A 21,903-nucleotide genomic window follows, 5' to 3' on the forward strand; every position below is an offset into this window, starting at 1 on the left:
AGCTGCCTTGTCCCTGTCTGGCGGGGCGCCCGCTGCCAATGCCACGGCCGACGCACCCGCCACTGCTTCCGCCACCACACGTGCCTGCTCCATTAAACAAGGCACTCACAACGTAACGCCGGCTGCACTGGCAGGTCAGTACTTCAGTCAAGGAGCCCAGCTTTACCCTCCTCTCGTCCAGAGGAGTAGCGAGACATCCTGATCTTCACATCGGCGTCGTCGCCATGGGAGATTCAATTGATCTGTTTTTAACAGTGTGACGTCTACAAACTGCGGGAAGATCCAACCATACCTAGGATCCTCATGCTGTCTATGCAGGTGACGCATGACTGAACCGCATCGCTTCGTGCCAAGCCCAAGGATGCTATGTCGTCGATGACATGGCATTTAATCAATATGCTGTATATAGCGAACCGTACGCGGAATGCAACCGCACGGTGAGAACGCAAGGCGAAGTACAACAATACAGATGCCCACAGTGCTGTACCCTCTAGTTGCACTGGCAGGCCTCGAGGACGACCATACACAGCTTTGTGCACAGTTATTGTGGGTCCATGTTTGTTTATGTATGCACAACTTGAATGCCCAGACATTGGACGATATGCTCAGATCGTCTCAGTCTGAACAGACCATCACTATCCCGCGCCCAGTTCCCTCCGTATGTCTACATCACCTACAGCCATTCCAAACAGCCATGCCGAATCACACTGCGTACCAGACAGACCAGCAGCTGTGCACGCACAACTCAGATATGACGAAGAACGTTGGAGGGATCGGCAACCTTTCCTCGCCTCGCGCGGCTACATGCTACGACCAAGGTACCGCCCGGGTTGGGTGCCGTCGTGATTCACGTCTGGGGAGCATCCATTATCAACAGAAGACATATGGCCACTACCCGTACGTACATCGAACAATGCTATGGAGCTAGCCTCAGTATTGAGCGATTCTGGATTGTTCAGCATCGCGAGCACCTCATAGATGCCACGCGGATGTCAGATGGAAAGCTCGTGTATATCAAGCGAGTGAGGACAGGAGACACAGAGTCCCAGATAGCATCAATGCTCTCTTCCGAACCTCTTTCGACGGAGCCTCGAAACCACTGTGTACCCATTCTTAATATGTTCCAAGACAACGACGACGCTGCTATCTCCTACATGGTCATGCCATTTCTGCGCCTCATCGATAGACCTCCAATGGAGACGGGCGAGGAATTCGTCGACTTCGCAAACCAGGTTCTGGAGGTTTGTACTCGCGGTGGCGCACAACACATTCATATTAAATGCTCACATAGGGACTTGTGTTTCTACGCGAACACGGTGTCGCACATAGGTATGCGGAACTATGTCATGCATTGATTCCCGCCTCATGCATTGGCTTTCAAGGGACTGCGAATACAAGAACACCATGATGGACGCGAGCGCGATGTATCCCAAGGCTTTCATCCCATCAAGGAGATATGTCTTCCTGGTGGGCAAGGATGGGCACCCTACGTCTCTCGAAGATCTGTCACAGTGAAGTACTACTACGTCGATTTCGGCCTGTCTACCTACTTCCCTCCAGACGCCGAATCGAGGGTAGTGGTTGGTGTTGTCGGCCGAGACCAGGAGGTGCCAGAGCTGTCCGAGGATGTCCCGTATGACCCGTTCAAGGTCGACGTCTTCATTATAGGAAACATGTTGCGCAACGAATTCCAAAAAGTACGTCGCAGCGGCGTCTCATGTGGCGACTCGGAAGGGATTTGCTCACACGTCGCCACTAGAAGTATCTGAACTTCAACTTCTTGACCCCCCTGGTGAAGTCCATGACACAGCCTGATCCTGCGTCAAGGCCAAGTGCACAGCAAGCGCTAGCACAATGGCAGTCCATCCGTGATAGCTTGACATTCTGGACGCGACGATGGAGACTAAAGCCGCGCACAGACCCACTACTTACAGAAGTCGTCTGTGATGCATATTCGTTGATGGTCACCGCAAGTGATGTTGGCCGACAATTGCTCGGAGGGCATCAGGGTGTCTGGCATTGACTCGATGTATAGGATGCATTGTAACCTACATTGCAATGGAGTTCGGGCGGCGCGGATCCAGCATTGTGTCGACGTTCATGATAGCGGCCTGTGCATAGATTTGGTCATTCAAGACATCGAACCCCCTGTAGATTTGCGACGTCTCCACACGCAACCTTAGAAACTTTGGATCCCACGCAGTGAAGCATGAGGCTCTTAACATTACATGTACATAACATCGAGCATGCACATACATCCTTACATTGAGCTTGCAGACGGACCTACCACTCCATCTTTGTGCTCTTTTTCGGCGACACAGGGATCTTCCTACCCTGGTAGCCAAACCCGTCCAGCCACGGCCACATCTCGCTCCTCCTGTGCTCAAACTCCTCGATCCTGTCCACTCTCTGCAGCGTCAGCGCGATGTCATCGAGGCCGTTCAGCAGGCAGTGTCTCCGGAAGGGGTCGATGTCGAACGAGAAGGCCTCGCCGCTTGGTCGGCGCACCTCCTGCTTCTCCAGGTCGACTTCGAGCTCTTTTTGTGCCGCGGCGTCCTCCGCAAGGGCAGCACACTGTGCCTGTGGCAGGACGATCGGGACCATGCCGTTCTGCATACAGTTGTTACGGAAGATGTCTCCGAAACTCGGCGCGATCACGGACAGGATGCCGAAGTCCTTCCTGTAAACCACGACACGTAAGTACTAGTGACACACAGCCAAGTCCAGGATACTCACAGGGCCCATGGTGCGTGCTCACGCGAGCTGCCACAGCCAAAGTTGGGTGCATCCGAGACGAGGATCTTCGCCTGTGTATACGGTTCCCGGTTAAGGACGAAGTCGGTCTTCTCGCCCGTCTGCGCGTTATTGCGCAGAGCGAAGAAGAGTGCGTTCGCGAGGCCAGTGCGCTTCAACGTCTTCAAATACACCGCAGGGATGATCATGTCCGTGTCAACGTTCTCGATATGCAGCGGCGCCGCAATGCCCTTCAAAACACGGAACGGCGGCACACTGGACGCAGTCTCCGCGGGCGGCAGTGGCTTGTCACCCGCGGCGGACGAGCTTGTTGCCTCCCGTCCAGGCTCAGGAGCCGGCAGCACAGGGTCGGACAACAGGTCCATAGCGCTCGTGACCTTCAGTTTGGGGTCGGACGCCTTCTCGAGGCCCAGGAACTTCCGTACATCCGTCAGCTTGCCTGTGATCGCAGCGGCAGCCGCCATCGCGGGGCTCAGCAAGTGCGTGCGCCCGCGCGGGCCCTGCCGACCCTCGAAGTTACGGTTGCTCGTGCTCGCGCAGCGCTCTTCCGGCTTCAGCTGGTCGGGGTTCATGCCCAGGCACATCGAGCAGCCCGCTTCGCGCCAGTCGAAGCCTGCACGCTTGAAGATCACGTCGAGGCCTTCCGCCTCCGCGTGCTGCTTGACGAGGCCGGAGCCAGGGACGACCATCGCGGACACGTTCGGCGCGACCTTTGCATCAGGGCCCGCGGCGAGGACGATCCGCGCAGCAGAGCGCAAATCCTCGATACGTGCATTTGTACACGAGCCGATGAAGACCTTGTCGACGGTGATCTCCTCCATGGGCGTGTTCGGCGTGAGGCCCATGTACTTCAACGCGCGCTCAATGCCGGTGGCCTTCTTCGGGTCTGTGATCGCAGCGGGGTCGGGCACCTTGCCGGTGATGGCCACGACGTCCTGCGGGGACGTGCCCCAGGTGACGGTGGGGAGGATGTCCTCCGCACGGATGTTGACCTCAATGTCGAACTTCGCACCCTCGTCCGACTTGAGCGTGCGCCAGTACTGCTCCGCGCGTTCCCAGGTCTCACCCTTCGGCACGAGCGGCCGGTTGCGGAGGTACTCGAAGGTGATCTCGTCGGGCGCGATCATGCCCGCACGCGCGCCGCCCTCGATGCTCATGTTGCAGATGCTCATGCGCGCCTCCATGCTGAAGTTGCGGATGACGTTCCCGGCGTACTCGACGACGCAGCCTGTACCACCTGCGGTGCCGATCACACCGATGATGTGCAGGACCACGTCCTTGGAGTTGACGCCCTCTAGCAGCTCGCCTTCGACGCTGATGCGCATGTTCTTGCCCTTCTTCTGCAAGAGGGTCTGCGTGGCGAGGACGTGCTCGACCTCCGACGTGCCGATACCGAACGCGAGGGAGCCGAACGCGCCGTGCGTCGATGTGTGCGAGTCTCCGCAGACGCAGGTAATACCGGGGAGCTATGGCGAATTAAATACATCCTGCGTGAGAGGAAGTGACAGCACGCACAGTGAAGCCTTGCTCAGGTCCGATTATATGGACAATACCCTGCCGCCTGTCCTTCATACCGAAGTACGTCAAGCCGAAGTCCTTGACGTTTTCCTCTAGCGCCTGACATTGTGCTCTTGAGTCGGGTTGTTCGATAAATGACTCGACAGTGGTGAGGTTCTTGCGGGATGCAGTACTGGTAAAGTGTTTAGTGCACATGACATAGCTGCGTGCACCTGAGATGCTCACGGAATGTTGTGATCGACAGTAGCCAGGGTACAGTCGGTTCGCCGTACCCGACGACCTGCAGTACGACTGTGCCAGTAGTTAGCGTCCAAGTATTCGAACGTGTGCGACGTGCTGAACATACAGGCCCTCGAAGGCTTGAGGACTAGTCACTTCGTGGACGAGATGCCTACAGAGCAATTATGAGTGCAGCTCTGAAGAACTGGCAAAATGACTCACCTGTCGATGTAGATGAGAGCAAGACCATCTTCCTTGACATCGCTGCAATTAAGTCAGCCATACCCCTCTCCTAAGAACGACTGCACAACATACACAACATGGTCGTCCCAGATTTTGTCGTAAAGTGTGCGAGGCTGCGTTACTGGTGCGGGCATGACTGACGCAGTGAGTGGGTCAAAGTGAGTATTCGGTTATAATCGCGTCGAGACCTTGCGACCAGGTGAGAGCAGCCGGCCAACGGCGTGTGGCCTTTTGAGTCAGCGGGGCAAAATGACTCGAGCTTGGCTGGATGGCTCGGCCGACCCCACGGCATCTCAGATCGTGTACGATCGAACAAGCGCCCGTGGTTGAAGTCGCGGGAAGCCAGCGGCCCGCTGCGGCAAGCCGCCAACGGCGTTCGAACGGACTGACTGCTTCGACTTGATCCTGACCTTCAGTTCCAGTATTCTGAGACCGTATTGTACTGCCACATCTCGGGCTCAAAGAATCCCAGGGAACACGGACCAGAAAGGGCGCGGGGAACAGTTTACGCAGGGTCAATCGTAAGTTGTGTCCAAGGCTGGCGCAGGTCCCGCTTGCGACGCAGCGCCTGTGACGGTTTGTCCCCTCGACCGAGCGCGATTTGTGACGCGTGAACATAATGAGCATATCACGCACCCCAATTGCGTTACATTTGGTATAGGCATATGATACCAGTGATAGGCAGCTAAGGCCTAAGTACGTTGAGACTTCCGAGTCGGTCGGCTTGAAGTTCAAGTGATATGTATGGCCCCTACATACTCAGCCTTCTACATACAGTAGTACACTGTTCTACTGTCTTGATGTTCTCGCATAGAAGACAGAACACGTATTGCAATCTACCTCGCTGTTCTTCGCACTACTCTGGCCTAAGGTTCGGATTATTACTTGTTTATACATAGCAAGTTTATAGGCAGCATGTTCGAATGGCCAATCAAGGAGAGACGGGCGATGCCGAGCAGCTGCACAGTTCCTCAGCCACCAATCCAGTGAACTTTCCCAGGGCTCCTACTGGGTAGCCACGGACGTTAAGCGCCAGTAGCCCATCCTCAAGACACGCTCTCGACGCCATGGCCAAGTCCAAGAAGTACGTGGCCTCCGAGGTCTTGCTGTTGTCGAGGTGCTGATTATGCGGCTCGCACCGAATTCAGCCATACCAACCACAACCAGAGCCGCAAGGCGCACCGCAATGGCATCAAGACGCCCACGAGCCACAGGACAAGGTCGATGAAGGGTGTACGTACCGAATCGTTGCACGTAGACTATGGAGCTGATACTCATCATTCTGCAGGTTGATGCCAAGGTACGTTGAATATACTTTTGTAGTCCAGGATTTGCGCCGACGCACGATTAACTCGTGTCACCAGTTCCGCCGCAATGCGAAGTATGCGTTGGTCGGTTCAGTGCGTCACAATCTACTCTCTTCTCCAGCTGGCATCCTGACGTTATGTTGACCCGCAGCGAAAAGCGCGTTTGGAGGCAGAGGCATGACCTTCCCACCGATCATCGGTTCCCTCCATTCGAATCGCCGTCGAGAGCGCCATACGTTGAGAGAGGGGATCCACCCACTCTTGGGCACGGCGCGTCACCATGTATCCTATCACTTCCGCTATCGTCGCAGCCCCATGTGTATGCACTGCAGTATGCTTAGGCACCTCCACGCACGCAGAAAACAAAAGCCGAAAAAACATGCATCTATCTGGTGGGAAGCAAACTAAACACGCGCTACAGCTACAGGGGTTGCAACCATCGCCTGGACACGGGAAATAGCGATACAAGGATGTGTCAGAAAGAAGGTAGTTTACAGTGTCAAGTGTGCTCGTAGAAGCGCCCATCTTTCGTCTTTTGCTGCAGGGTAGCCATGAGCCGATGTGCCTGCAAGATTGCCGTGAGCGTTAGGCAGCATACATGTGCATTCCGACCTCCAGGACGTACCGCGGCGTCTTCAGGCGGCAGTGCGCCCTTCGCCATGTTGTGCTTCCCGAATCTGAGCCGTTGCGTTGGGCGTGGCGGGAGCTTGTTCGTTCCTTCTTGTGGAACGAGAAGCGCTTCGCACTCCTCACGGGTTGCTACGTGGCCGCCCAGCAGCGAGAAGAATTTGTGGCGAAGCACAGTCTTGATCCGCTCAAAGGCCTCCGTCGAGTACCAGCCATCGCGTTCCTGCAAAGGGCAGTCCATCAATACAGTGTTCGACCTCGGGTGATGCGCTGTACGAACGTTGCACTCGTCGCGGACATCCTCTTCGTCTTCGATCATCTCCTTTAGCATGGGGTCAGTGATGTCGCAGAGCTGGAAGGCAGCGGTCTCCTTCGTGACGGTGACACCGTCGAATATATGCGTCCTATCCACCGTGTAGCATGGCACAATCAGCATCACGAAACACTGAGTTGCTCGCAACCTACCGCTTGTCATCCTGACTACTGGCTTCCGTCCGGTTCTGCGCGAGCTCGGTCCTACCCTCCTGCCGCTTGCTGACGACGGAAGGTCGGACGATGGGATGGTTAGTGTTGCGGAAGTAGAGACGCTGGTAGCTGCAAGACCGTTTCCTTAGCTGTACCGTAACAGAAGGAGAGCATGCGGCTCACATGCGGGCTTGTTTATCCTGACGGGGATCGTATCCTAGCCGAATCTGCGTGTCTCTCCAAGGGCCGTCCTGGAAGACATACGATACCAACGGCAGGAGAACCTTTGAACTTCAGATCTTGGGTCAGAGATGTCGATGGAGTAGAGGTGCACTCACTTGATTATCTCGCGCACCTCGAAGGGCATAAACTGGTTGAAGATCGCTGCGCGTGTCCAGATAGCTCGTTCTTGAAAGAGCTGGCAGCATGTCCATCTCAAAAATCGATCGCAGCCCTTTGATAGACAACCATACCTCCTGCAGTCGCTTCAATATCTTCCGGTCGGCGTTAGCACGCTGCTCTTCGACGGGTGCAGACGGCTTGTCTGGGACCTGAAGTGTCGTAAGAGCCAATTCCAACATGCGGCAGCGGCGCAGTGACGACATACTCCAGTATCAGAGAATGAGATTGAAATGGGTCCGTATCCCTTCCAGCGCATCCGATTGATCAGGCGTTTCTTCTCTTCTCCGGTCTCTTCATCAACAACTGTCGTGACAACGGACGCAGAATTTGACTTGTAGCTGACGCGCATACATTCAACTTGGGGCACGGATTCTACGAGGCACTACTTACTTGTAATTTTGCGGAATTGCTTGGCGACTGAACAGAGGTGGTGTAAAGAGCCTGAGGTTGCTCTTCATCTTGGGCCCCGCAGACGCGCCGGTGCCCGTAAGCTTCGGGTCTATGTCCATTGCAGCCGGGTCTTCGGACACAATGTAATCTTCCCTCTCCTCAGGAACACGGTAGCGAAGGATGCCGTCCACTGCGAGGGCATGACTATGCGATGAGTGAAATGCCACATTGTTGCTCACCGTCCATAGTGTCCATTGCCGAACGGAGTTTGGCGATCGGGTCCTCCATGTCTGGCTTGTATTGATAGTCTACCATGCCTTGCAAAGATCGCATATGAACGATGTCATGAACGTGAGGAACCGTGCTGGACATACTACGAAATCGTGCTGTCTTCGGTATCATCCCAAGAGCCTCTACCGTGTACTCTCCAACAGTCCCGTCTGTGGCCGCCCCCCGCTTCCGCTTCCGCTTGACGACCTTGAGCAAAATATTGCTCGTTGACACAACATCTCCAGGGACAGGATGCGCGAACGGGTTTCCGGGGCGCAAAGACAACTCGAGGAGCGACTCAGTCTTGGACGACGCGCGTTTGAACGCGTTCTCGACTCTCAACTGGCCGCCGAGGCGTTCGACGGCAAGAGACACAGACGTGGGCTTGACATAGCCAGGGTACTCGACGGAGTAGAAGTGCGCGGAAGGTAGGTCGCGTTCCGGAGCTGCGTCGCCGAGAGGATCAGCCTGTAGAGCGGACGGTCCGGCGATGGGTCCAGGTGGGTTCATGTCGGTTGTGACTGACGCTCACCGATCGGCAGGGGCAATGAGATATATGTATGTACCACAAATATGAAATTGGGGTGATGCGGATGTTCATGAAGCAAAATTGAGGCTCGGCCCGTCCTGCATCATAATTCGAGTCTGCCAGTAGGTTGTAACTTAGATCTCATTCAGAAGAAGGGATTTCATGAGTACAATTGCGACGACAACAAGCATAGCAAGACTGATAGCGAGACAGCTAGAGAAATGTAGTATCCTAAGGAATGCAATTTACTGATGATCACGTCGACGGCGGGACGGGCACAGCTGGGAGTCCTTTGACTACGTAACGAGCGGTGCGAACAACATGTCCGATGCCCAATACGAATCGAACGATGTACCATTCGCTACGGCGCACTAGCCGGGCGCGTAAGTTCCACCAGTGCAGCTTCTTGCAAATCACCTCGAAACGCTCCACGACCTCATCCATCGTCGGTCGCTCTGCGGGGACATCACGGACCATGTCGTCGACTAATGGCCGCATGATCTCAAGGTTTGTGTACTTCTACGAAGCATGGGTCAGACACCCTCCAAGTCGAGGACACTGTGGTACTTGCCTGTACGAAATACTCTCGCATCAAATTGCCGACGTAGTATACGTCCGTAGGAATTGGGTCACAGGGGACATGATACAGTTCTCCTTGGTGTTCTGGCGCACTCTTATCGCCGCCCATAATAGGTAGCTCCAGACGAGGGGCTGTCTCCGACTCTAGATCATACTTCACCGACAGACCAAAGTCTGTCCAGAAGTATTTTGGCGGACGTTCCGTGCGTGCGAAGCATTTGGCAGGGCCAGTGCGGTCGCGATTGTACAATTCAGATGCATAGTGAAACATTTCGGGAAACACTGGTGTAGGGTCCATCATGATATTCAGGATCGTCGCATCTCTAGCTCAATCCACTTAGCATAGCTTAATAGCTGAAGCTTAAACTTGGTTACCTATGAGCAATGTTATGTCTGTGCATGAATCGCAGACCCTGCGTGATAGCGGTTATTACGATTACCACACACTCTCGGCGATAAAACATACCACAAGTGCTTGTCGGAAAAATTCAAGCGCTTCGCCAACTGTCTGGAATTGCGGACTGAAGCACCTTCGTAGCATTGGCATGATGATGAGCTGTATATCTTTGTCTTGAGGATCACTGAGGACGCCGAGAATAGGGACGCAATTGTTGGCAGGGTCAGACGCAAGAGGCTCCGATGACAATAATTGGCCAATCTCCGCTTCGGTCGGATGCGCTTCATGTGAGATCTTCTTTAGGACAACCAGTTTACCGTCCGAGATGCGAGTCGCATCCAAGACATGACCCCTCTGGGAGCTCGTTCAACCTTCTGAACATGAAGAGTAATACCGTAACGGTCACTCACCCCTAGTGGAATAAGGCTGTCTTCACATGTGTACCAGTCCTTGTCGGTGCCGACCCATGACGGTTTCCAGTCAGGATTATAGCGGGGACGCAGCAGGAAGCCGCATTCCTTCAGCCATCTCTGGCGGTCACGCCAGTAGTATTCGGCCGTGGTAAATGAACCTGGGGGTTTCCTCGGCCTGCTAAGGAACCCATCCCAGTCGGAATCCGAGATCGCAGTGTTGCCCTTGACCAGGCTTTTTGCCACAGTAGGTGATGAAGGTGTAGCCTTGACATGAGTGGAGATCGGTGAAGATTCTGGTACGGGTATCGATGTCATGGGGAGAATGAGCCTGAGAAGGGATTGGGAGGATAGGGAAGGTTTCGCGTGCTGTGCTTATAGCCGGGGGCCATCGACATCACTGCCAGCCTGAGGCCTGAGTAGCATGCTATCCGCATCTAGTTAGACGCTCCGACTCGGAGCTTTGGAACAAGACAATTGCCTGGTAAGTTATTGTGTGATTGCTCGCTGCCGTAAGTCTTTGTCTTCAACTCTAATTCTCGAAGGTGTACACATTTGACTTATCTGCACAACGGTTGCCAAGGTGACAGCGTATGGAAGTGTTTGTTCTCTTGCCAAAATTGGAGAAAGGTACGAGGGAGTCCAGATACCTTGGGCTAGTTCCACAATGCGGTATGATTCGATATGCAGAGAGTTTGAATGCGAGCCGGCGTCAGGATTGATTCCACGATGAACTACGCGCATCGTTACTAAGCAGACCGACGACAGCAGGGCGCCGATAGCAAGACAGCAAAGCAGGGAGGATCGAGGAGTCACGATGCAAGTAAGCAAATAATGATCATGTCGACGATTGAACGGGAACAGCGGGCAGTCCATTGAAGACATAACGAGCGGTGCGAACGACATGCCCGATGCAAAACACAAATCGAACGATGTACCACTCGCTACGACGCACCAGCCTGGCGCGCGAGTTTCACCAATGCAGCTTTCTGCGGATCGTTGCGAAGCGCACAACGACTTCGTCCATCGTCGGTCGCTCTGTTGGATTATCGCGGACCATGTCGTCGACTGATAGCCGCATGAAACCCAGGTTTGTGTACTTCTATGGGGTCCGTATGAGCGTCACGGTTATCCCCAATAATGGTGAAGGTGGGGAAAGCATACTGACTCGCAAAAAATACTCCCGAATCAAGTTACCGATGTAATACACATCAGTAGGCATGGGATCGCAGGGAACATAACCTGATGCTCCCTGATGCTCCGGAACGCTCCTATCACCACCTAGGATAGGCAGTTCCAGACGGGGACCGGCCTCCGAGTCATACCTGCGTGATAAGCCGAAGTCTGTCCAAAGGTATCTCGGTGGACGTTCAGTCCGCGTGTAATGCTTGGCGGGTCCAGTGTATTCGCGATTGGACCAGTCGGAGGCGAAGTGGTACAACTCGGGATACATCGGCGCAGGATCCATCATAAGATTCAGAATCATGGCATCCCTGAGAGAACTCGTCAGTTGAGGAACGCACGGGGAGGCAGGTTCCTACCGATGGGCGATGTTGTGCACATGCATAAATTGGAGGCCCTCCATAGTTAAATCAACACAAGCTCGAACGCGATCTCGCTCCTGGATTGACATACCTCAAATGCTTGTCCAAAGAAATCAACAACTTCGCCGACTGTTGAAAAGGGTGGATCATAGCATCGTCGTAGCATGGGCATAACCAACAGCTGGATATCATCGTCTTGAGGATCACGGAGGACGTCGAGGATGGGCACGCAGTGATTGGCAAGATCAGATGCAAGAGGTTCGGATGACAACAGTTGGCCAATCTCGGCTTCGTGGGGGTGTACTGTCCGCGGATATTGCTTCAAGACTACGGGCATGTCATCTGAGATCCGAGTTGCATCCAAAACACGGGCACGCTACGGAGTTGTCAGTATTTTGACAAAATGGGTAGCATTGCCCATACCCCTGGGATGACTAGTCTGTCTTCACATTTGTACCACTTCTTGTCGGTGCCGATCCATGACGGTTTCCAGTCAGGGTGGTAGCGAGGGCGCAGCAAGTAACCCTGTTCCTCGAGCCATATATAGTGGTCACGCCAGTAGTATTCCGTTGCGATAAAGGAAGTCGGGTTTCGTTCTGGGTCATAATAAAACGAATCGGAATCATTTGAGCTCGTTCGTTGTCCGCCAGCCGCGTTCGCTGTTGGTCTTACGGATGTATCAGTGGCAACAACAGCACTGGGCGGCATTGCTGATGCGGATGAGATGGGGAGGGTATGAGGGATGTCGATGAGGATACTAAAGTACTTCCCATGTCTCAATGGGCGCTCACAGAATCTCACCATGGCAACGTGTAACTTCTCGCGCTTCTGTCAGTCTTTGTTCTCAAACGTTCTTGACAAGATCGGATAATGACTCACGGAGACGAAGGACAATAGCATGCATCCAGACCCAATGCACGGCATATGATATGTCATGCCGGGTGCCTGTACTCGACCTGTAAGAAGCGCAGACTACAACGGGTTCTCTGATAACAGACATTCTCTGTTGTATACATTACCTGTGCACTGACATTCCGAGTCCACATAGCGCACACAAGTATACCCAAGCCAGCGCTCACAAATGCGACAAACAATAAATGACATACAGAAGCTGTGTCCATTATTTTGAATCTGGGTTCCAATGTTTCGCTATCCTCATGAGGTCCTCTTGTATGTCCTACACAGTCAAGATAGTGAGACATTCGGACAGGTGCTCAACGGAGAACGACGGACATACCTGCGGATTAATTCCCATTTCGTGGAAGCTAGCGGAGACCTTCATGAGGGCGTCCCTGACCTTGGGCTTGAACACAAGTCCAAGCATCTGCATCTTGTTCGGTGGCCGACCTCCATTGAAGTCGATCCCTTCGGTCACCAAAAAGCAATGTCAGCAGACGAACATCGCGCATGGTGAGTTCCAGCGCACCTTCATCCTTCAGCACCTCGTACAGCTCCTTCATGTGTTGCTTCAGCTCAGGCTTCTCCCGGAATATGCGCTCGAACTTCTGCTGCGTCTCCATCATGGCGTTCACCGACTCGTCCTCCGCCGCATCTCGCCTGGGCGTCGTGGAGAACTCGGCTCGTCGCCAGTCTCGGCGTGGATGGCTCGCGAGTCGCGGGAAGTGTGCTGAGCCTGCGCTCAGATGCAGAGTGCGTGCAGCAGCTATCCGGCTGAGAGCGACACGATGTAATGAGCGGGCGAACATGGTGGATACGGTGGAAGGGAGGTACATAGTGGAGGGGAGGTACAGCCGCCACCGTCATTGCCGTTGGGCCGCGCGAGCGAGAGGAGCAGCAGCCGCAGGCGTGAGAAGAGCGCGTGATGCGTGTCATCGCGCTCGACGCGTCCGCGACGCGTCCTAGACTTCTGGCGCGTCGTCCTCGTTCATCCTCCTTTTATTCAATCGACACAGTCTCCTCCTCATACTTGCCTGTAATTTGGCGATAACGCCATGGAAGACGACTACTACTCTGTTGAATCCATACTTGCGGAGAACCAGAAGATCCAATGCACGTTCAAGATCGAAATCCCTGACATGGGCCACTTGGACGGAGGAAACGAACGCGACGTAAGTGTTGCACACGATAGATCGCACTTTGACGGTTCCACTCCCAACGAATGAATGACAGTATACTGACAGACCCGCTAGATCAAAGCGCTGAGCAAGATCCAGGTACCAATGTGGATGGCGTACATCCTCATTTACTCGTTAGTCGTATGTTTTCGTACTCAAGTTCTCTGGTTAACAACTATGTCCGTCGCACTCAGAGACTATGCAGACTTTACGATCCCGCCGCCATTCTCAGCACGCGTGCGCAGTGCGTTGAACGCAGAGGCTCGTAGCGTCAGACTCTCGGGTCTAGTAGGTCAAGGTGGGCTGTGGTACGGCTTCGGAAGGATGATTATGCGACTGTAGGTACCCACGCCAACCTCAAAAGCATGCCATATGAACATTCACTTGGCCACACAGATTGAACGACCTACCCGCCCAAGAACTTTCTGACGTTCTGACCAAGGTACGCATATGCTAGTTATCATCCTGCGCTCGCGCTGTCATATGATGTCACTCGATACGCTGCTTAATTCGTTGGCGACCGCCTACAGACTTTCCGCTCCCGTCTGCCAGAGGTCATAGACCAAGCCCATCATTTCGCGTCTATCCACGCAGCAGCTGTGTCTGCGTCCGGTTCCGGCGGTGGAACTATCACCAGCGATGAAGCCACGATGGCATTCCGAGAGGGTCTTGATGGGACAGAGCGAGAAAGTGAGTCTGGACACCTCTCTCACATGGAGGAAGTCGCATACTCACACTCGGGACAGTGTTTACGTTCGCGCAAGAGAGCGCCCGAAGAGCAAAGCGGTGGTACGAGACGAGTGAGAGGGTACGGCGGTCATGATTCGAGGTGCTTGGCGGGAACCGGAAAGTGGTGTTGTATACCATTGTGTAGGATATGACCCGGGTAAATGGGTCCGAATCGCATTCGTACGTAGTCTCAATTTTGACGACGGGCTCAGAATGACTAGTCCTCCTTGGACTTCGACACGCCACCTGTTTCCACAGATTCCGAAGCACCCCCGCTTGCGCTTTCTGTTTCCTGTACCTTCTGCAATTCGTGTACGAACCTCCATCCAGCCTTAAACACCAGCCCCGAGAGAGTAAGGAGGAGGCGCTCACCACTTGACACTTCCCCATAGTGCTATTTCTATCGACATGAGCACTATGAGATGCACGTTTCCTCGAGTAATGATTGCAAGGGAGAGAAAGACGAGGAAGAGAGCCAGAAAGGCTGCATCGAGGAGCAGTAGCAATGTCGGATGGAGAGATGACCCTGGTGTGAGGAGTGTGCTGAAGAACGACTGTTCGGTCAGAGGCACTGAAGGCGGTTCTGCTGAGTCTGCCATTGCATTGGCAAAGTTGAGTACGTTGAGTGCGACGTGAACTTGAATATTCAAGTTCGTCAAGAGATGTATCCGAGTCAGGTCGCGTGTGGCTTATGATCGACGACCTGAATCGAACCGAATAAACTCGGAGAATAAATTTAAAAAAAGAATCGAACCGAATCGAGTGTGTCCCGACTCCCGAGTTGTGTTCTCGTACCCGTGGCGCGCATGCGGCGCTCGCTCCCGCTCCGTTGTGAAGAACCTCCATGGTGTCTATGGTGCACGATACATGTACTCAAGAACCTCCGCTGAGGGCGTGCACGGGCAACGAATTACTCGGGGTCCCCATGTGCGCAACTGTCCTACTTTTCTGGGGCTACTGAAATCTTGAAAACCACTCTGCGGCGCCGTGTTTTGGCAACCATTGACGACTATCATGATCACCATGTCTGTCGGATGTCCAGCGAAGTCCCGAGTATGTTGCATCTGCGCACTACGACATGCCTACAACGTCAGCGATGAGGTGAGCCGTGAACTATTGCTGACGTTACAGTTCTGCGCCGCACCCGCCTCCGTCGGCCTAGCACAAAGGTTTGATCACCGTTTGATGACTGGCTAACGTGCAAGCATACAGTAGCCCACAGGGTTTCGACACAATGTGGTCATCCGCGACGGAGAAGGCAGTACCCCGCTTATCGAAGGAACAGTCGCCACCCTGAGGGGTGGATGTTTGACAGCTCTCTTGTGTCATGGCGATCCATACTATGTGCATCGGGCGTGATATCCTGTTGTAAGCTCTGAGGGCAATCCAATGGTGACGGCATATACGCGTCTGCTGACAAAATCATTGGTCTTCTCAGCTACACGAAGCGCACCGGGAGACTTTAGCTACCGTGCGCGGAAGCCCGATGAGTATAGGTTCGGAAGCTTCGGACAATGTCACCGCCGTCCTGCTCGACAAATAACATTATCCGCTCTCTGTGTTCCCTTCCCACACGCAATCGCAAGCAGCGATGTAGCGACAGTGGTGTCGACGTCTCGGACAAAGGCTACAAGGTATAAGTATAAGACTGGTCGGTCGGTACCGGTGTCCTCCAGCCGTCGTGAGGAGCGGGCGACAGAGACTATATCTGCCCATACAACATGCCTCTCGCATCGGTAGACGAGAAGGGAACACAATTCTACTATGAGGATACCGGCGCGCCTCCGGGGCAGCCCTCCTACACAACACTGATCCTCATACATGGTGGTGTCTTCCACAGTGGTGAGTTCTCCAGATCTCTTTTCACAAGGGCCCGCGCATGGCGCTGAAGGATGCTGATTCTACTTACTGGATTGCATAGCGATATACAGGCCCATGATCCCCTACGCTGCCGCACGCGATGTGCGTCTTGTCTTGGTCAACGTCCGTGATTACCCCGGATCGACTCCGTATTCCCCGTCCGAGCTGGCGGCTCTGAACAGCAGCAGCTTGAATGAGCAGCGGGCCATGCTCAATGAGCGCGGTCAGGAGGTCGCTGCGTTCCTCCTGTGGTTCATTCGGAAGGAATGCATACCGCAGATTGCGGGTAGCCAAGGCGACAGCGGCGCCGGTGGAGGCGGACTAGCCTTGCTCGCGTGGTCTTGGGGCAATACGATTACGATGTCGTTCCTGGCCCAAGCCGCAAAACTCCCGAAGCATGATCAGGAGACCCTGGGTTCCTACTTACGATCTTTGGTCCTCTTCGGTGAGTGCTCTCCGCCGCTTCATTACCATGGCAAGTAGCGAAGTGATCACATACTATGACCACAGATAGCAGTAGCCACGCCCTGGGTGTACCCTCCGACGTATCAGACTTCATTATGAATCCACTGCGTGACCCGCAGGTACCAGAGGAACAGAAAGGCTGCGCTTTCGAGCGCTGGGTCTCCAGTTTTACGCGCACTCGATCCCCACAGCCGCGGCGCTGCAGTCCTTCACGCTCGACGAGCTGAAGGCGAGGCTCGCGCAACAGCCGATCGACGACCCGCCTGCAGAGCACGTAGCAACCATAGATCGCATATCGCCGAGCAATATGCCGCTGTCGTCGATCCTTTGGTGACAGCTCGCTCTCACTTGGCTACATGGCCGTCGATAGGTCGGTCTACAGGGACATCATGCACGACGCCTTGTGGAGTTCGTTGGTCTGGCCGAACCTTCGGGTGCCTCTTATCTGGTGCGACATGTCTGTTCCGGAGACAGTGTTCGCTGCCTGGCACTTCATGCAGCAAGTCCAAGAAAATGGCCGCACGGAGCGAGGAAGATCGAGGCTGTGCGGTTTGAAGGCGTGAACCACTTCGTGAGTAAACCGAACGACCTCTTCGGCATTTGCAAATTCAATGTGACTGACTCACTGGCCGATTTCGGCAGCCTCATTGGGATGCACCAGAGCGTATGGTGGAACTCCTGCTCAGACTGTCATGATGAGAATACTCGACCGAACCGCGTTCAACACGCAGTTGCCTTGCCATGAAACTGTATCTGTAACGTCTCTTTCGCAATGAAAGCCAGTTATATAATGCATGGCTCCCTGAGCAGCACGTTCCACGGCCCTGGACCGTCATTTGAGAGTGATTGAGCACAGAGTGACAGAAGACTGACTTGCATGCATACGACTGCATACATGTTTCCGTGGGTCAGCGGTAGGAAAATTGACTACGCTTGAACACGAGCGAAGGTCATCATCACGTACGAAGACAACAGTTCTCCACATTCCATGGATGCCTGCAGATGCGGGATCGACTAGCAGCGCGACGTACGTCACGAAACAAGATGGAGTGCAGATATCAACACAAAACACGGACGACAGATACAACGACGAAACGAAGTGAAAGAAAGGGCTATGCCTCAGATTTCTTCGCTTCTTTTTTGTAGACTCTGACCCATTTGCCTCGCTGCCGCAGCCGCTGCTGCGCTGCCGCTTTCTCCGCCTTACGCGCCTTCTTCTTCGCCTTCCGCTCCGCCTCCGTCTCTGCCTCTGTTTCCAGATTCTGCGCAAAACCGATCAGCACACTAACGGCGCAAAAGAGACTCAGGCATACCTTCAGCTTCTCGACCATCTCCTCCGCCTCGCTGTCTCTCCGCTTCCGCTTCTTCTCCTTCTTGCTCTCCTTCGTCTCTTCCCCATCACCTCCATCGCGTCCTCCTCCACACCATTCTCGCTGGTCGCCTTCGCCTCCTTCTCCGCACGCCTCTTCGCCCGCCTCTCCTCCTTCGCCTTCCTCTTCTCCGCCTTCACGTCGAGCGCCGCCTGCACCGCGCTCTCGACCGGCTCGCGCTGCGTCGACACGAAGTCCGCCTTGTCGTTGTACGTCTTCGTCTCGCCCCCATCTGGAACTCTGCTGCGTGCGCCCCGAGAAGGCGGAGCGCACCACCGCGGCGTCGCCCTGCCCCTCCAGCGAGCGCAGCCGCGCCTCGAGCTTGGCGCGGTTCTCGATGCCTATTGAGGGTGCTTGGGGCTCGGACTTGGTGTCGACGTCGGAGAGGGCGTCGACACGAATTGAGAGGGCGGCTTTGGTGGCACCATGCGGGCCATCTGCGAGCTCCGGGTGAGCACGAGCTCATGAATACCAGAACGGCAACTCACCTTTCCCTTCAGTTTTGGCGGTGCTTGACCGATGAGAGATGCCTGCAGTGATCAGGTCAACATGGGGCGACAAGACATGACGATGGCACGACATGATAGATTAGCCCGTACTTCGGCGTATCATGCTTCGTCTTCAGCGCACGGAACAGCGCCTTCTCCGCCCCCAGAATCTGCACCGTGCTCGCGGGATGCTTCGCCAAGCTCAACAAGCTCCCCGCATGGCTGATCAGCCGCGCGCCCACCAGCTCGCCGACGAGCGCCGTCAGGTTGGGCGCGATCGCGTTCATGCGGTTGCGGAGGTACTCCGCGAGCTGCGTGCGGTACACGGTGATGGCGACGACCTGGTCGCAGAGGGAGTGTATGTGGGCGATGTCGGAGTCAGAGATTTCGGTGCCCATGGAGATCTCGGCGGCGGCTTTCACGGTCGCTTCGAGGTCCTCGGAAGAACGGCGGAGAAGTCGGTCGTCGCGGCGTTTGTCCGGAAGCCTAGAGGCCCTAGATATTAGCATGGGAGACGAGGAGACGACGCGAAGACGTACCCATCGTTTTCACGACCTTGGCGTACGCCTGGTTGTCTACGATGATTTTTGCAAGTTCGGGGAAGTGCCAGCCGTACCATTCCTGAAGAGCGTAAGCACAAGACATAATCCCAATCACACAGAGAGCGCTACCTTGACACGCATGGCGTAGATATTGATTTCCTTGTCTAGGTCATCGAGCAGCGCGATAGCCTGAACCACCATCGTGTCAACCTTGTCTGGCGAGAACTTGAGCTTGAAGCTATGAATCCGTGAGTGAGTGACAGGCTGCGAAGTGAGAACAGACCACTGCAAACTCACCGGATAATGAGTGGCTCAGACCCAAGCTCATAGTCGCAAGATCCTTCGGGTCCAGCCCGTCCAGGAGCGAAGCCAACTGGCCCCTGATACCACGGAACAGGTCCATAGAGTCATTTCCGACGACGTTAATCCCAAGCTTTTTGCTGATCGAATTACCTGAAGAAAGGCTCACTTGAGTACCTGCAGCACCACGAGCAATCAGACACACTCTACGCACCGAGTTTCGCGTCGAATACAGCCAACGTCTCCTTCCCCTTGCCCTTCCCAACGACCTCGTCCGACAAGAACTTCTTCAGGCCCTTGCCGAGCTTGCCTTCCTGAAGAGCGGTGATTTCCTCAACTGCTATTGCAGTAGTCGTGAAGCGGTGAAGCGACTTGAGCTTCAGACTTCATCACATGGACATGAAGGGCATATCCCGCGAGATTATGTGTCAATAAAAATCCCAACTCAAGTATGCATCTCGACCACTCACAGCTTGTTTGCCCTCTCTGGTGTCTCAAAGTCCTCCCATAAGTCCGCGCTCTCGATTTTTGCCGAGTCCGTGAGCTTGAACAGGCAGTACCAAGCGCCGTCTCGTATAGTACAACATTTTGGGCGGCGGGCGAGAGGACTCCCAGAGAATTCGCGAGGCGATCGGACGGTGCGGTCCGTATGTGTTGCAGACCGTCGAGACTCGACGCTCGAAACTTTTTCGCCACAATGTAGACGCTCGCAGAGTCCGAGGCCCACGTGACAGATACTACTTACGATCGCCTCGATCATCGACTCGGTCCCGACACAACTTGAACCACTGCATCCACATACGTGCATACACACTGCCTCTTGGATGCTACGCCCACGACGACCGATTCGACATGCGCTGGCTTAGGCTATGAATGCTCGGTCAAAACATGATTCGTCAGTCATCTCACTGTCATCGGACATGGCTCTACCGTTGTCGGTGCTTATGCTGAAGCCACGTCCAAATCGCCATAGGTACGCCTCCTGCTCCGCACACCGCTACTTACGGGGTTTATACATACCGAAGGTCAGGTGGAGGCTGCAAGATCTCTCCCCTTGTCAACAGTTGTCTGCATTGAGTGGTCGCCAGGCAAGTACGTCTGGTCGAGGCTTCGTTCATGCATTATCTCTGTGATCGCAGCGATCCTACTTTTCATTATCATAACGCCACCAGCGCCGTCCCAAAGTGACTGTTTGTGCCGTGTCCTTGAGGTCGGTGGACTGATTTCTGTGACCGGTAAGTGAGCTGAAGACGCTCATCGCTCATCGCTGTGTAACGTCTGAGCCTTTCGACACAGGATGAGCTTTTCTGAATCTCACTGGCGCATTCATCGTCTTTAGAGACCGGTGATAATCAGTGTGATGCCGCTCGCTGTCAAGGCTCGGACTTCATAATACGTTGCTAGCCGGCAGCGGGGTGCATCAGTTGTTATCCTGGACAATGCCCGTGCGGCCGCCTTCGTGCAGGCCGCACACACGCTACGAGAACTGGTCTCGTACCCATCCGTGTGGACGCACCCCACCACCGCTCCGACACGTCTGGGGCATCCTGAGCGGGCGACCCCCCCTCAACTTTGACGCCCGTGAGGCGCCCAAAGTAACGGTCACATCAGAGATCCTCATCTGATGCACCTGCCTAAAGAAGACGGTGGCTCCGTCCAAGCGGCAGGCACCCAAGCAAGCGCGTTTTTGGCCTTGATGAGAGTACATAGCACTCGAGCCATGCCAGACTAGTACTGGTAGAGTGCTGGGATTGTCTGTGATAGTTGTTTTTCTAGATTCTCAATGCCACTGCGTCGTTCAAGTTGAATCCCCAAAAATGCAAAAATGAAATTATGAGAGACTCGAACCTGCGCACCGGTGAAGGCGATAACCGCTGCACCAAAGCAGTAACATGTGTTGCCCGACGGCGTTGCATAAGACTATCAGACAGCTCGTGGAAGCCAAGCAATACTGCTAGCATACCACGACATGAACATCGCAGTCGCTGTATGCTTCGATGATGTGCCAGATGGGGGATCTGCTACAGGGGCCACTGACATTTTCATCTCGCAGTTCATAAAGTACTTAAGAGGTCCACAAGTCGTTTGGTACTCTTATAACGCCGTCGGGCAACACATGTTACTGCTTTGGTGCAGCGGTTATCGCCTTCACCGGTGCGCAGGTTCGAGTCTCTCATAATTTCATTTTTGCATTTTTGGGGATTCAACTTGAACGACGCAGTGGCATTGAGAATCTAGAAAAACAACTATCACAGACAATCCCAGCACTCTACCAGTACTAGTCTGGCATGGCTCGAGTGCTATGTACTCTCATCAAGGCCAAAAACGCGCTTGCTTGGGTGCCTGCCGCTTGGACGGAGCCACCGTCTTCTTTAGGCAGGTGCATCAGATGAGGATCTCTGATGTGACCGTTACTTTGG

At 54.4% G+C, this 21,903-nt stretch overlaps 12 protein-coding genes across 12 annotated transcripts; 5 read left to right on the forward strand and 7 right to left on the reverse strand.

Annotated features, from left to right (window-relative positions):
* Positions 1–694: 694 nt before the first annotated feature.
* B0H18DRAFT_1123164 (uncharacterized protein) lies at positions 695–2,023 on the forward strand (the record flags this gene model as incomplete). The annotated part of the gene is made up of 7 exons (XM_048034648.1): positions 695–818; positions 878–897; positions 960–1,241; positions 1,292–1,329; positions 1,383–1,467; positions 1,518–1,697; positions 1,760–2,023. The coding sequence occupies 7 exons, from the start codon at positions 695–697 to the stop codon at positions 2,021–2,023; spliced, it is 993 nt and encodes a 330-aa protein (XP_047888786.1).
* A 260-nt stretch (positions 2,024–2,283) lies between these two features.
* On the reverse strand, positions 2,284–4,868 carry B0H18DRAFT_883065 (aconitase; the record flags this gene model as incomplete). Its single annotated transcript, XM_048040950.1, has 7 exons — positions 2,284–2,680; positions 2,737–4,220; positions 4,270–4,444; positions 4,498–4,563; positions 4,619–4,663; positions 4,714–4,755; positions 4,807–4,868. 7 exons carry the CDS (start codon positions 4,866–4,868, stop codon positions 2,284–2,286), a joined length of 2,271 nt encoding a protein of 756 aa, XP_047888787.1.
* An 888-nt stretch (positions 4,869–5,756) lies between these two features.
* Positions 5,757–6,418, forward strand: B0H18DRAFT_1032135 (uncharacterized protein). Its single transcript, XM_048030098.1, has 3 exons — positions 5,757–5,818; positions 5,883–5,967; positions 6,023–6,418. Exon 3 carries the CDS (start codon positions 6,179–6,181, stop codon positions 6,380–6,382), a length of 204 nt encoding a protein of 67 aa, XP_047888788.1. The 5' UTR covers positions 5,757–5,818; positions 5,883–5,967; positions 6,023–6,178; the 3' UTR covers positions 6,383–6,418.
* Positions 5,757–6,418, forward strand: B0H18DRAFT_1032134 (large subunit ribosomal protein 29). The gene is made up of 2 exons (XM_048030097.1): positions 5,757–5,818; positions 5,883–6,418. Exons 1-2 carry the CDS (start codon positions 5,802–5,804, stop codon positions 6,025–6,027), a joined length of 162 nt encoding a protein of 53 aa, XP_047888789.1. The 5' UTR covers positions 5,757–5,801; the 3' UTR covers positions 6,028–6,418.
* A 122-nt stretch (positions 6,419–6,540) lies between these two features.
* B0H18DRAFT_1199512 (RNA polymerase III transcription factor IIIC subunit-domain-containing protein) lies at positions 6,541–8,713 on the reverse strand (the record flags this gene model as incomplete). The annotated part of the gene is made up of 10 exons (XM_048036109.1): positions 8,300–8,713; positions 8,165–8,242; positions 7,926–8,115; positions 7,741–7,873; positions 7,607–7,684; positions 7,472–7,551; positions 7,317–7,424; positions 7,134–7,262; positions 6,949–7,072; positions 6,541–6,891 (listed from the first exon to the last, which is right to left on the reverse strand). The coding sequence occupies exons 1-10, from the start codon at positions 8,703–8,705 to the stop codon at positions 6,541–6,543; spliced, it is 1,677 nt and encodes a 558-aa protein (XP_047888790.1). The 5' UTR covers positions 8,706–8,713.
* Positions 8,714–8,898: 185 nt separating this feature from the next.
* On the reverse strand, positions 8,899–10,622 carry B0H18DRAFT_937929 (uncharacterized protein). The gene is made up of 6 exons (XM_048041827.1): positions 10,592–10,622; positions 10,111–10,525; positions 9,770–10,054; positions 9,679–9,716; positions 9,296–9,626; positions 8,899–9,243 (listed from the first exon to the last, which is right to left on the reverse strand). Exons 2-6 carry the CDS (start codon positions 10,426–10,428, stop codon positions 8,980–8,982), a joined length of 1,236 nt encoding a protein of 411 aa, XP_047888791.1. The 5' UTR covers positions 10,429–10,525; positions 10,592–10,622; the 3' UTR covers positions 8,899–8,979.
* A 461-nt stretch (positions 10,623–11,083) lies between these two features.
* B0H18DRAFT_1086878 (uncharacterized protein) lies at positions 11,084–12,362 on the reverse strand (the record flags this gene model as incomplete). Its single annotated transcript, XM_048032104.1, has 5 exons — positions 11,084–11,212; positions 11,279–11,603; positions 11,652–11,689; positions 11,746–12,030; positions 12,078–12,362. The coding sequence occupies 5 exons, from the start codon at positions 12,360–12,362 to the stop codon at positions 11,084–11,086; spliced, it is 1,062 nt and encodes a 353-aa protein (XP_047888792.1).
* Positions 12,363–12,774: 412 nt separating this feature from the next.
* Positions 12,775–13,360, reverse strand: B0H18DRAFT_1123170 (uncharacterized protein; the record flags this gene model as incomplete). Its single annotated transcript, XM_048034649.1, has 3 exons — positions 12,775–12,831; positions 12,892–13,019; positions 13,081–13,360. The coding sequence occupies 3 exons, from the start codon at positions 13,358–13,360 to the stop codon at positions 12,775–12,777; spliced, it is 465 nt and encodes a 154-aa protein (XP_047888793.1).
* A 246-nt stretch (positions 13,361–13,606) lies between these two features.
* B0H18DRAFT_883028 (GINS complex Psf3 component) lies at positions 13,607–14,552 on the forward strand (the record flags this gene model as incomplete). The annotated part of the gene is made up of 6 exons (XM_048040944.1): positions 13,607–13,723; positions 13,805–13,863; positions 13,924–14,067; positions 14,126–14,171; positions 14,260–14,419; positions 14,476–14,552. The coding sequence occupies 6 exons, from the start codon at positions 13,607–13,609 to the stop codon at positions 14,550–14,552; spliced, it is 603 nt and encodes a 200-aa protein (XP_047888794.1).
* Positions 14,553–14,663: 111 nt separating this feature from the next.
* On the reverse strand, positions 14,664–15,123 carry B0H18DRAFT_1032155 (uncharacterized protein). The gene has a single exon (XM_048030099.1). It carries the CDS (start codon positions 15,055–15,057, stop codon positions 14,827–14,829), a length of 231 nt encoding a protein of 76 aa, XP_047888795.1. The 5' UTR covers positions 15,058–15,123; the 3' UTR covers positions 14,664–14,826.
* Positions 15,124–15,864: 741 nt separating this feature from the next.
* On the forward strand, positions 15,865–17,085 carry B0H18DRAFT_680544 (uncharacterized protein). Its single transcript, XM_048039134.1, has 3 exons — positions 15,865–16,300; positions 16,380–16,763; positions 16,829–17,085. Exons 1-3 carry the CDS (start codon positions 16,180–16,182, stop codon positions 17,008–17,010), a joined length of 687 nt encoding a protein of 228 aa, XP_047888796.1. The 5' UTR covers positions 15,865–16,179; the 3' UTR covers positions 17,011–17,085.
* A 555-nt stretch (positions 17,086–17,640) lies between these two features.
* Positions 17,641–20,051, reverse strand: B0H18DRAFT_1032165 (uncharacterized protein; the record flags this gene model as incomplete). Its single annotated transcript, XM_048030100.1, has 11 exons — positions 17,641–18,045; positions 18,097–18,185; positions 18,209–18,374; positions 18,427–18,597; positions 18,642–18,683; positions 18,734–19,068; positions 19,181–19,262; positions 19,313–19,421; positions 19,477–19,636; positions 19,698–19,867; positions 19,954–20,051. Coding segments are annotated over 11 exons (1,572 nt in total), but the record flags the coding sequence as incomplete, so codon positions are not given.
* Between the last annotated feature and the right edge of the window lie 1,852 nt (positions 20,052–21,903).

The sequence above is a fragment of the Fomitopsis serialis genome, assembly GCF_022376445.1.
Source record: "Fomitopsis serialis strain Sig1Antser10 chromosome Unknown B0H18scaffold_92, whole genome shotgun sequence".
Lineage (NCBI taxonomy): Eukaryota > Fungi > Basidiomycota > Agaricomycetes > Polyporales > Fomitopsidaceae > Fomitopsis > Fomitopsis serialis.

What these genes read in the sequence shown, in the direction of transcription:
- B0H18DRAFT_1032135 (XM_048030098.1), top strand. Translation starts at nt 6,179, where the DNA reads ATGTTGACCCGCAGCGAAAAGCGCGTTTGGAGGCAGAGGCATGACCTT.
- B0H18DRAFT_937929 (XM_048041827.1), bottom strand. Translation starts at nt 10,428, where the DNA reads ATGACATCGATACCCGTACCAGAATCTTCACCGATCTCCACTCATGTC. An exon ending in ACAGCCTTATTCCACTAGGG is followed by an intron (nt 10,055 to 10,110) that starts GTGAGTGACCGT and finishes ACGAGCTCCCAG; the next exon opens with AGGGGTCATGTCTTGGATGC. An exon ending in AGACATAACATTGCTCATAG is followed by an intron (nt 9,627 to 9,678) that starts GTAACCAAGTTT and finishes GGATTGAGCTAG; the next exon opens with AGATGCGACGATCCTGAATA.
- B0H18DRAFT_1032155 (XM_048030099.1), bottom strand. Translation starts at nt 15,057, where the DNA reads ATGGCAGACTCAGCAGAACCGCCTTCAGTGCCTCTGACCGAACAGTCG.
- B0H18DRAFT_680544 (XM_048039134.1), top strand. Translation starts at nt 16,180, where the DNA reads ATGCCTCTCGCATCGGTAGACGAGAAGGGAACACAATTCTACTATGAG. An exon ending in TGGTGGTGTCTTCCACAGTG is followed by an intron (nt 16,301 to 16,379) that starts GTGAGTTCTCCA and finishes TGGATTGCATAG; the next exon opens with CGATATACAGGCCCATGATC. An exon ending in ACGATCTTTGGTCCTCTTCG is followed by an intron (nt 16,764 to 16,828) that starts GTGAGTGCTCTC and finishes CTATGACCACAG; the next exon opens with ATAGCAGTAGCCACGCCCTG.